General features: G+C 34.3%; 1 protein-coding gene across 1 annotated transcript; it reads left to right on the top strand.

The window, feature by feature from the left end:
* The first annotated feature begins 9,959 nt into the window (after positions 1-9,959).
* On the top strand, positions 9,960-11,516 carry LOC139898090 (uncharacterized). Its single transcript, XM_071880803.1, has 7 exons — positions 9,960-10,152; positions 10,332-10,464; positions 10,567-10,638; positions 10,768-10,911; positions 11,070-11,141; positions 11,224-11,295; positions 11,411-11,516. Exons 1-7 carry the CDS (start codon positions 10,071-10,073, stop codon positions 11,490-11,492), a joined length of 657 nt encoding a protein of 218 aa, XP_071736904.1. The 5' UTR covers positions 9,960-10,070; the 3' UTR covers positions 11,493-11,516.
* Positions 11,517-11,733: the final 217 nt, after the last annotated feature.

The following is an 11,733-nucleotide window of genomic DNA, read 5'->3' as shown; positions in this document are numbered from 1 at the left end:
GGGTATTGTAAACGCGAATCCTGTTGATAGATCTATCAGGCCTGACAACCCCAACCGGACTGGACGACCAGTATTCAACGGTTGCACAGTACTTCGTTTTGTAGGCTACTCTTGGTACAGTGTAGTGAGATTTCATAATAAAGGGAATATGCGACGTTGATTAATAGTTAAGTATGGTTACCAAGTGCTCAACCACTTAGAATGCTTTACATACACTTGCGCGTGTATTATGTTTATGATTATGAAATCTTGTGGTCTATTAATATATTGAAATGATTGTTATGGTAAACCTATGAACTCATCAACCTTTTGGTTGACACTTTTAAGCATGTTTATTCTCAGGTACGAATTAAGTCTTCCGCTGTGCATTTGCTCAATTGAAAGATATTACTTGGAGTCATTCATGGCATATTTAGGTCAGTACCTCGCAATAGGACCAGATGTTGATGACTTCGTCCAGGGGGTAAGGACGGGTCCTCACAATTTCTAAATGAAAAGTTAATAATTTTTCGCCAGCTTTCCAACAACATGCATATCATATACTTTATATCAGTAGTATATGTATTAAATTCCTGATTCATCATAAAATTATCTAACGACGACATTTAGCATACAAGCATGCATAAACATATATACTCGAGCACTAGACATGGATACTCTATTAATATATAAAAGATAAGATATGAATGCTCACGTATCAATATTGTGATTCAATATTGCAGGAAAGTACGTAGATGCAACGGAGATGATAAACACTAGATTCATGATTAAAACCCCCCGAGCAATACCTATAACCTCCATAGCTATAACTCATAATTTCTTAGCTTTATCCCGCTCGAAAACCAGTTTTGAAATTTCTCGCTCATAACCTCGTCGTAGTAATTTATGTAATACTAATAATAATACTACTACTAATATTAATATAACTATATTAATATTGATAATCTTTAATAATAATAATATTAATAATAAAATAAATAAATATATACGGAGTAAAGAGATAGATAGATTGTGAATGAATCGAGAGCAGAAGGCTCGTGCCTTTTATAGGCATTTTCTGATTTTTACAGTTCCGCGATCGTGGAGTTTTTGTGCCTTACAGCTCCGCGATCGCGAAGGTGCGCATTTCCAGCTCACACATTTTTGTTCACTAGCTTGTCGACATAATTAATTAATTATATATAATATATATATAATTTATATAATTATATATATATATATATATATATATATATATATATATATATATATATATATATATATATATATATATATATTATATTATATTCTTGTGCATACTTGACTTGTAATTTTAACTCCGTCGTCTCGTACATTTAAGCCCGATTTATGTCTCGGTTCTGGTTTCTCGAACGTCTTTCCGTACGCTTTAATATCTTGTATTTTACGGTTCGCGATAAGTACCTTTATCAATAATTAGACTTATTTGCCAATAAATTATCTTATTTGAAATGTAACTTATACATTTTAATATTTTGGTCATTTGCTTCTTTAAATCGTCTTCTTATTATTTACTACAATATAATTAATAGTATTTTTGAATCAAGATGTTTTATATCTAAGTTAATATTATATTTAATAACATTGTAAAATATACATATATTTTTGTTTAGAAATATATTAATTTGTACATCTTTTGATATATATATATATATATATATATATATATATATATATATATATATATATATATATATATATATATATATATATATATATATATATATATATCGATTTACATATAATTGTTCGTGAATCGTTGAGAGCAGTCGAAGTTAAACGAATACATGAACACAGTTCAACAATTTTTTTAGACTCAACATTACAGACTTTGCTTATCGTGTCGAAATCATATAAAGATTAAGTTTAAATTTGGTCAGAAATTTCTGGATCGTCACACTAATTTACAAGTAGCGAAACAAATAGAAGCATAATTTGATAATCAGGAACGATCGTGGGTTTTAAAGGCAGATGATTTGTAAAATGACGTTTATGCCCATCATGTTCTTAGCACATGACATCTTTTAACGGACTATGCTAACAGATGTTACAATTTGGACCACCGCTGAGCTTTTTAAAAACTAGAGGGACTAGCGCTATAATTTTAAAAAACTAGGGACTAACGGTGTAATAATAGGTATAACACATGGACCATTGTTATAATTTACTCTTTTATTATTTTGTTGTCATTTAAAATCACTATAATATTTTAGATATTTTAATTTTAATAAAAGATTATTTTCTGGTTCTCCCCGACAACTTTTTTTTTTTGGGTAAGCAAGGAAACCCTACTATGAACGAGCACATTGGCTCCCCCATAGAAGGTAAAACCTTGGGTAATCAAGCCCCCCGAGCGCGAGACTTGGTACCGAGTGAATGACGCATTATGCGCACCCTCTAGTCACACTCCCTTTTTGAACCCGACAACTTCATCATTAATAATCTAGTTTGGATATTAAAATTTTAAGATCAAGCTTAATGCAAACTTCGTAATTTCTTATTTCTTATCTAATCTAATTTTTAATTATATTTTGACAAATACCTCATTACCTTTATTATGATTGACTTCCATTTTTTTTTTTAAAGCTTCTCTATTATTTATTATTGTATTTTTTAATTTATTCATAGTGAGTTTTTCTTTTAAGGTTATTAAATATTTTTAACTGTTATGTTCACTATTTGTGATGTTTTCTAATCCATTTTATCACTAATTAGTCCGGACCGGCCCGCGCGTTGCGGCGAGGGATTTCGGTCTGCGTATTCATATTTATTGTAGCGTTGTGTATTTACAGAGGGGAAAACGGGCCGTGTATTAAGCGCCGTTGTAGGTGTCGTCGTATTCAGTGTTTTTTTAAAAAGTATCCGTTTCGAACGTAGTTAGTTTCGTTTTGTTGATAAAATTATTTCGAGTCTAACGGTGCTGTCGGAAAAATTTAACTCGCGTCGAGGAGGAAGATACGGGCTGTCGTTGTGTTTTGCGTTTTTTAAAAAGCGCCCGTTTTGAACGTGGTTAGTTTCTTTTTGTTCATAAAATTATTTCGAGTCTGACGCTACCGTCGAAAAAATTTAACTCGTGCCGAGCGGGAAGGTACGGGTTGTCGTTGTGTTTAGCGTTTTTTTGAGAAGTGTCCGTTTCGCGTATAGTTAGTCCTGTTGGGTTCGGAAGATTTTTTCGAGTTGAACGGTGGTCTCTGAAAAGTTTAACTCGCACCCAGCGAGAAAATATGACCCGTTACAAATTCGGGTGTAATTAATGTCTTATATTTTAATTAAATTATATATTTACATTTTTTACACCTTAAAAAGTGTAAACTTGAGGGACTGTTGTGAAAATATAGGCGAAGTTGAGGGACCGGTTGTAATGTAAACGCAAAGTCAAAACTACAATCAAATTTAACTAAAACTGCAACATATGTCACCACTTTATCAAAGGGCCTTTGGTCCAGCGGTATCGTGGTCATCCTCTAACCAAGAGGTTGAGGGTTCAAGTCCCACCTCGGACATATACGTGATTATAAATATTCGTGTTAATGAGTGTTGTGAATTTGCCTTTAAAAAAAAACATATGTCACCACTTTTAGTATATAAGGTAAATAAATAAATAAATAAATAATGGTGATGATATTTTTTAGAAAAATGTAAATAATAATAAGTATTTAATATTATATCAATCATAAATATTCATTTTGTAATTGTAAATTATTATAATAATGTTTAATATCTTTGCTAAAAATGATTTACTGATGCAACATGTGAATGATCCCGTAACTCGTTACCTAGTGTTTGTAGTAACTGAGTTAATAAAGCTTGTTAGGTGTAGAAAAAAAAAAAAAAAAAAAAAAAAAAAAGATTTAATTACAAGAATGGTCACTGTGATTCGTCAAATCTTGCAACTTTAGTCACAATGGTTTTTTTTTTGGCAAATTTAGTCATTATGGTTTGAAAATCTTGCATATTTAGTCATTACGGATGATAGACGTTAATTTCACCATTAAGTGTTAGTCACATGCCTGGCATGTGAGGGTATTTTGGTATTTTTACATGCATGAACTAAATTAAATTAAAAAAACTTTATTCTTATCTTCCCTACATACATTTCAGATCAGATCTCAAATTCTCCAATTTCAAAGCAAAACCCTCAAACACAAACACAAAGTTGCAAATCCATACTTGAACTAATAGCATCGTTGCCATCTTCAAAATTCACATTTCATTTTATCAAACCCTAATTTGTTCCCAACCAACACCATTGTTACATTTTCAATAAAGGTGGTTTAGAAGTGATGAAGAAGCACCACCAGTGTCAACAACGGTGGTGGTCGGATATGATAGTAATACTCCGTCAACATCGGTTATATATGCATCGATTCCTAGATCTAGTACAAAATCGAACGTTCGTGGTGGTGGTATTCCATTCCTAGATCGAGTACAAGGTGGTATTCCGTCATTACGAACAGCGGTGTTGGTGACGAATTCTGACATTACGAACGGCGGTGGTGGTGGCGAATTACGGCATTACGAACATCGGCCGTGGTAGCAGATTCCGACAAGAGTTTTAAAGGTGTTCACGACGCTGTTGTGATGGTTGAAGATGTCAGCGTCGATGGTTTTGATTTTGGATTTTAGGGCTTAATTTAAATCTTAGTATTTGAATGTGTGTAGTATATTTTTTGTTTAGTTTGAATCAGATGAAGGTGTTTGATACAGATCTGAGGTTGACATCGTACATTCTAATTAAAGGGATGAAAAGAAATACTAATTCAAAAGGCATATCTTTATGTAAATTGTTGTTTTCGAGTTTCTTACCTGCGCACCATCATCACCATTTATGGTTAAAGAATTTTGATGTGTGTATTTTGTGATATAGACGAATGATTTTTAATGTTACGATTTTATTGAATATTAAGGTTTTAAGTTTTTGAAGAATAATAATTAGAGTTCTTATATTTTGTTAGAAGGAGATGAAAATGAAAGATGAATAGCTTAAAGAGAAGGAAACATGAATAGCTTAATGGTTTGAATTCAGATATTGATTTGGGTGAAAAATTAGTATAAGGCTGGAAATATGGTCTGGATTGACGAAAATACCCCTCACGTGATCAGCACATGATGTGTTTTAACGGAGCAAATAAACATCTGTGAGACTCAGTGACTAAAATTTGTACTACATTTTTAAAAACCACGGTGACTAAACTTGAAAAAAAAAAAAAAATATAGTGACTAAACTTGCAAGATTTGACAAACACAGTAACCATTCGTGTAATTAAGTCAAAAAAAATTATTTGGTTATTTGTGAAACGAAGGTATTTTTTTAGACGTATGTATTCGATCTAATCGAGTTATTCGATAATTGATTTTAACTCTTTAATTTTTTTTTTTTTTTTTTTTTGCTAGAAAAGCAACAAATTTTTATTACTTTTAAAAGATTACATAAATAACAAAGCATGTGAGGCATGCTTATAACTAAAATTTACAATAGAAGCCATGGGAAGAGCAACTATCCTATCACACAAAGTTTAAAAGAAGATAAAACATGAGCAATATTAATAGCGGACCATTTTCGACTTTTAACCGTGATCATCAAAAGAACTTGAATTAATAAGTCATTGGCTCCATTTTATGATAGACTTTCTCGATCTTCTCGGAAATGCATTCAAAAGATTTAATTTGTAATTCGTTTAACATCATCTTACCATTCCTTTTTTATTACAAAATTTATTACTAGTAAAGTTGAATGATAGTAATAGTCAAGGTTGAAAAAGACGCGAAACGGGGCCGAAACGTTAGCGACCTCAAAATGTCACAACGGAAAAAACGGGGCCGAGACGGGGTCGAAACGGATGTTGACTAATGTTTACTTTTATATATATAAATATATATTTACACATATTTTAGAGCTAAAAAACCTTCGTTGACAAGTTTGTATCTATAATTGCTATTAAAGTTAATATAATACAAAATGAAATACTAAACTAAGTCAATTTTGATTGATTTGACCGACTTATGACCGATTTTAACAGAATTTCTGACTTTTGACCGGCGTTGACCCAATTTTTCCTGCATTTGACCTGACTTTTAACCGTTGACCGGCTTATAAGAAAACGGGACGGGGTCGAAACGGTTTAGTCACCAAAACGCCGCAACGGGCGTCGCAACGGACGCAACGGACGCCGTTTACAACAGTGGTAATAGTTAATAGTGTAACCAGTAAAATGATTTTTGTTTTTGCTGTTACGGTCAAATACGTCTTTGATTTTTGTCTACTTTGAATATAGATTAACTAACTTAAAAAAAATGGACTTTAAAATATTTAACGAGTTAAAGTGTATGCCAACTTTTATAAACATTCAAACAATCGTCTAGTTTCAAGTTGACAAAATCCAATGACTTAATCTCTAAACAATCGACTAATTTAACTAGTCAAATTAAAAATAAATATCAAACAATGACAATAATAATGATAATAACAATAATTAATAATAATAATAAAAATAAATATCAAACAATGTGGGTACTGTTTGGCGACGTCTTGTTTCGAAGGTTGGCGCTGCTATGGTTGGCCAGTCTTTGGGAAGTTACTTCGATGGTCTTCAATTTGGTGTTGGTGTTTCTTCAGGTGGTGAGGCAATTCTTCATGCTGTGAATCGGTTGATTGAGGATCGTGGCTCTGATGTTGGCCTCTCTATGTTATTAGTTGATTTTCAAAATGCCTTCAATCTAGTTGATCGTACGGTCATGTTACGTGAAGTTCGCCGCCTTTGTCCGAGCATTTCTCGGTGTGTTGAATTTTGCTACTCTAATCCAGCCAGATTGTATTATGGGAACCACACCTTATGGTCTTCTCAGGGGGTGCAACAGGGTGATCCCCTTGGTCCGCTGCTTTTTGCTTTGGTCTTACAACCCTTGGTTTCTAAAATCAGAGATAATTTTGAGGTTTGTCTTCAGGCGTGATATTTGGATGATGGCACTATTATTGGGGACACTTTGGTGGTGGGGAAGGTTTTGCATTTGATTATGGAGGATGGGCCTCGTTTTGGGCTACATCTCAACGTTGAAAAAACAGAAATTTTCTGACCTACGGAGGACCCTCGCAGCAGGCAAGTAGGTGTCTTTCCTCCTAATATTGCTCGGCCTTTAAATGGTGTTAAGTTGCTAGTGGCCCCCGCAACTTCCGATCTTGGTTTTAGTAGTGAACTGGTGATGCAAAGGGTGACCAAGTCCATTGCGCTTATGGATAAGGTTGCTAAACTTGATGATCCTCAGTGTGAGTTGTTGTTGCTTAGGGCATGTACGGGAGTTTCTAAACTCTACTTTACCTTGCGTACTTGTCCTCCTAGTATATTTAAGGCGGCTCAACGCGCTTTCGATGAAGCCCTTCGATCTTCTTTGGAGCGTATTGTTACTGCTTCAGGGCCTGGGTTTGGTGATTGGCAGTGGCGGCTTGCCACCTTGCCATTTGCATTTGGAGGGCTTGGTGTTTATTCTGCGGGAGATGTTCGTCATTATGCTTTTCTGGCTTCTCGATTACAGTCTGCTGGGTTGCAGACCAAGCTCTTACGTCATACGGGTATTGTTGGTCTTGGTCGTGATTTTGAAGATGCATTGGGTCTGTTTAATAATACGGCTGGGTTTGATATTTTAGGTAATCCGAGTGAGGTCGCTGCCCCAATACTCATGAAGAAATTGGCAGATGTTTATTTCACAAAGGTTACCGCTTCTGCAGAATCCACTTTTTCGTTATCTCCCCGACAATCGGCCTTATGGAAATCACAGCAGGGTGATCACACATCTGCTTGGCTAAGGGCAGTCCCTATTTTGGGGTTGGGTCAGACGATGAACGCAAAGACTTACCGATGTGTGTTGTGCTACCGGTTAGGTGTTCCTTTGTTCTCTATCTCGACGGCATGCTCTGCCTGTTCAAGGGTTTTTACTGGGGATATTTTCGGGGATCACGCCGTGTCTTGTGCTGGTATGGTGGGTATTAAGCATCGACATAATATTGTTCGGGATTCCCTTGTTGATGTTTGTTATCGATCTGGGATTTCAGCGAGAAAGGAGGTTGACATTGGGTTGTCTGGAGGGAACGACAGGGCCCTCAGACCTGCAGATGTGTTACTTTATTCCTGGGATTGTGGTCGCGATGTTTGTGTTGACTTGACAGGGTCTTCTCCTTTGACGCAGTCTGGGCTTTTTGACTTTGTCCCTGGACGTGCTGTGGTTGATGCGGCTCGTCGGAAGCGGGTCAAGTACGAATCTAGCTGTCAGGCGATTGGTTTTGGTTTCATTCCTTTCTAATTTTCCTCCCTGGGGGAATTAGAGAAGGAGGCTGTTTCTTTGCTAAAGCGGGTTCAGAAAAGTTCGATGGCGCAAGATATTAGTGCCGGTGCTGCTGCTCATATTTTTACTAGGATAGGTTTTGCTATTGCTAGAGGTGTGGGGGCCCAGATTGTCTCTAGGCTTCCCACTAATTTTTTGTAAGTTTTAAAACTTTTAAGTTTTTTTTTATAATAATAATAATAATAATAATAATAATAATAATAATAATAATAATAATAATAATTAACGTTAACAGTTAACAATTAACATTAACAATTAACAATCCCAATCAATGATAGCACGCTTAAACTCAAAAGCCTTAAAAAATGTAAGAGTTGCATCGTAAAATGACACTCAAAAATGTCAATTGATCACTCCGATGACTAGTAACTAGTCAAGTCAACTCAAACAACACAATCGTGTATTTAAGTTAATTATATTCATCAACAACTAACAAATAACTAAAAGAGACGGTCTAGTAATGTGTGTTTATGATTCAAGTGGAGACAGTACATCGTTTATTAAAGGATCGATGACTTTTGAGAACAAATAACTAAAAGACCTAATAACGATTCAAACAATTCAAACAAGATATTTAAATATGAACAATAGGAGATACAAATTTAATGTAGTTACTTCGTATATCCGATCTTCAATTTGCTGATACGTTAACCTGGATCGATTGATCGGAGTTAACTATCGATTAAACCTGAAAGTTCTAAGTTGAAGAAAGAACAATGGAGTTTAACCGAAGAACTTTATTACAATTGAAGATTGAGTTTGATTACAGAGGAATGAATGAAATTACAACTGAAAAACTGAATTGAAACTATTACACCAATCTGTTATATAACTCGTATGCTAACTAGTTCTCAACAACTTCAATCGTGCTAATAGAATTGGCTTTGGTTGACTTTGCAGTTGACTAGCTCTTTATTAAAGAAGAACACGTGATTTTTCCCAATTTAAACCACACGTGAGTTGCACGAGCTAATTCAAAGATAACGTATATCATTTGCATTCCTAGGTCATTACTGAAAAATTGATTGGAATTTTCATTTGTTATCCAGAAATCGCTGGGCAAGTACATATAAAGTTATAAACCCCGAGTTGTGACTTGCATTTTTTATTTTTTTTTATAATGATCAAGTCGTGACCGGCTTACTATCAACACGCAACTTAGCTTGACCATTATGTGTTGCATAAGATTGAGATATTCATAATTTTTTATATAACTAATTTGATTTGATTTGATTTGATTGATGTGATATATACTTTTAATAAGTCAAATTTGAGTAGTTTCTCTTATTATTATTATTTTTTATTTTTATTTTCCTTCTAGAATTGCAAGACCATTTCCTATATAAGTAGTTACTTTAAATAAAACAAGAAAGTTTGACTACCAAAATTTGAGTGGACCCACCCGCACGCCCATTCAAGTATTCAACGCTTTACATTTTCTCTTTGATTTTGCATACCCCACAATTCATGTTTTAATTTCCATTTTGCATTTTGACTATTGCTCCGTTCTATTATTTTTATTTTATTATTTTCGATTCGATTAGCTTTTCGATGCTATATATAGGTGCATTCAGTTGAGTCACGTTATACACCAATGCTTATTATTATACTTAGACATACAAGGTTTAGTCGAATATACCTGTGATCATTTTCGACATTTTAATCATTTTTGAACTGTTAGTGAGGTTTGAACCTAAGACTTTGGGTTCGATATTATGGATCGCATAGCAACTTCTCCTATCCTCTGCTTTATTTTGGGTTTATATCATTTGTCATGTGTTTTTGGGAATTTTGAAGGTACGTATGCGCTATTCTGATATCATGAAATTTTGTAAGTTGCTTTTATTAATCATTTGGTTGATCATTGTAACTTTTGTCCAATTTTTATTAAGTGATGAAGCAATAAATTCGTGATATTTATACTGTAATTAATTTTAACTTGTAATTAAATATCGAGTTCGATCATGCAAATACAGTTGATGCATTATATGCCTTAAAGACGCAACTAAGCGATCCTAACAATGTTCTCGAAAGTTGGAACTCAACCTCGGTGAATCCATGTACTTGGCTTCATGTTACTTGCAACAACGAAAATAGTGTTATTAGAGTGTAAGTTTCGTTCCCCATTTGACATAGCATGTGATGATTTTAGTTTACTTTTATCGGTTGATAGTCTTACAATTTGTATGTTCCCGGTTTTCTTGTTGGCAGTGATCTAGGAAATGCGAACTTGAGCGGTCAACTGGTTCCACAGCTTGGTCGGCTTAAAATCTTACAGTACTTGTAAGTCATACATTTAATACTTCAGTTCATTTTTTAAGAGTTGCAATTTCGACCCATTGACTTATTTCTGGATCCGCCACTACATCTAGCAATTAATCATATGACAGTTTAACATCTATGTTGTAACAGGGAGATTTATGGTAATAGCCTCACTGGAATAATCCCTAGAGAGCTCGGAAATTTAACCAACTTGGTGAGCTTGGATCTATACAGCAACCATTTAACGGGTCATATTCCTAGTACATTGGGAAACCTTCACAAACTTCGCTTCCTGTATGATTTCTCTCTGTTCAGTTTCTTTTCTTGACGAAACATATTGTTAGATTTGAACTTTATTTGATGGCTGTTTAAGATTCTTTTATCAGATTATCATTTTAATTGTCTGGGGAGTTGCGGTGTAAATAATTTATATGTTTTTTGTGCAAGGATAGTCGTCTCAACAACAACGCTTTGTCAGGAACTATTCCAATTTCGTTAACTACCATAACTACTCTACAAGCTCTGTGAGTATCATATTTGCCTTATAAGTGCACGGAAATCAAATTTCTCCGTTTATAACAGTTGCATTTTAATATTTGATTGCAGTGATCTATCAAACAATCACTTGAGAGGATATGTTCCTTACTATGGCTCCTTTTTAAATTTCACACCTATGAGGTTAGTTGTGCAATCTATACTAATATTATCACAATGTTGCAATACAATTGCAACAACTGACCATAGTGCTATCACACATTTTTGACATTGAGGTTAAAATTTGTTGTTCTTTCAGCTTTGCCAATAATCCAATGTTGATATTTCCTGCTTATCCTCCTCTAGCTCCAGCCCCGGCTCCAGCTCCAATGAGTTCATAATCTCCTTCAGGTACTTATAGTTGGTCTTGTTACTTTACGACTTTAGTTGAACCTAAGCATAGAACGTTTCATTATGGCCATAGACTCTCACTACACCAGATTCAAATATCTAAGCTAATTATCCAGGCCAAGAAATTAATTACTCCGTATTAATTATGATGTTAATAAGCCTACCCTTTATAGATCTTTACAATTATTGGCTTGTTTTGGGGGGTTTGATAAAACACTGAAAAACAGATGG

The sequence above is a fragment of the Rutidosis leptorrhynchoides genome, chromosome 3 (assembly GCF_046630445.1).
Source record: "Rutidosis leptorrhynchoides isolate AG116_Rl617_1_P2 chromosome 3, CSIRO_AGI_Rlap_v1, whole genome shotgun sequence".
Classification (NCBI taxonomy): Eukaryota; Viridiplantae; Streptophyta; class Magnoliopsida; order Asterales; family Asteraceae; genus Rutidosis; species Rutidosis leptorrhynchoides.
The sequence above is the reverse complement of the archived record's forward strand: the minus strand, read 5'-3'. Positions and strand labels throughout refer to the sequence as shown.

What these genes read in the sequence shown, in the direction of transcription:
- LOC139898090 (XM_071880803.1), top strand. Translation starts at nt 10,071, where the DNA reads ATGGATCGCATAGCAACTTCTCCTATCCTCTGCTTTATTTTGGGTTTA. An exon ending in CTTCACAAACTTCGCTTCCT is followed by an intron (nt 10,912 to 11,069) that starts GTATGATTTCTC and finishes GTGCAAGGATAG; the next exon opens with TCGTCTCAACAACAACGCTT. An exon ending in TTAAATTTCACACCTATGAG is followed by an intron (nt 11,296 to 11,410) that starts GTTAGTTGTGCA and finishes TTGTTCTTTCAG; the next exon opens with CTTTGCCAATAATCCAATGT.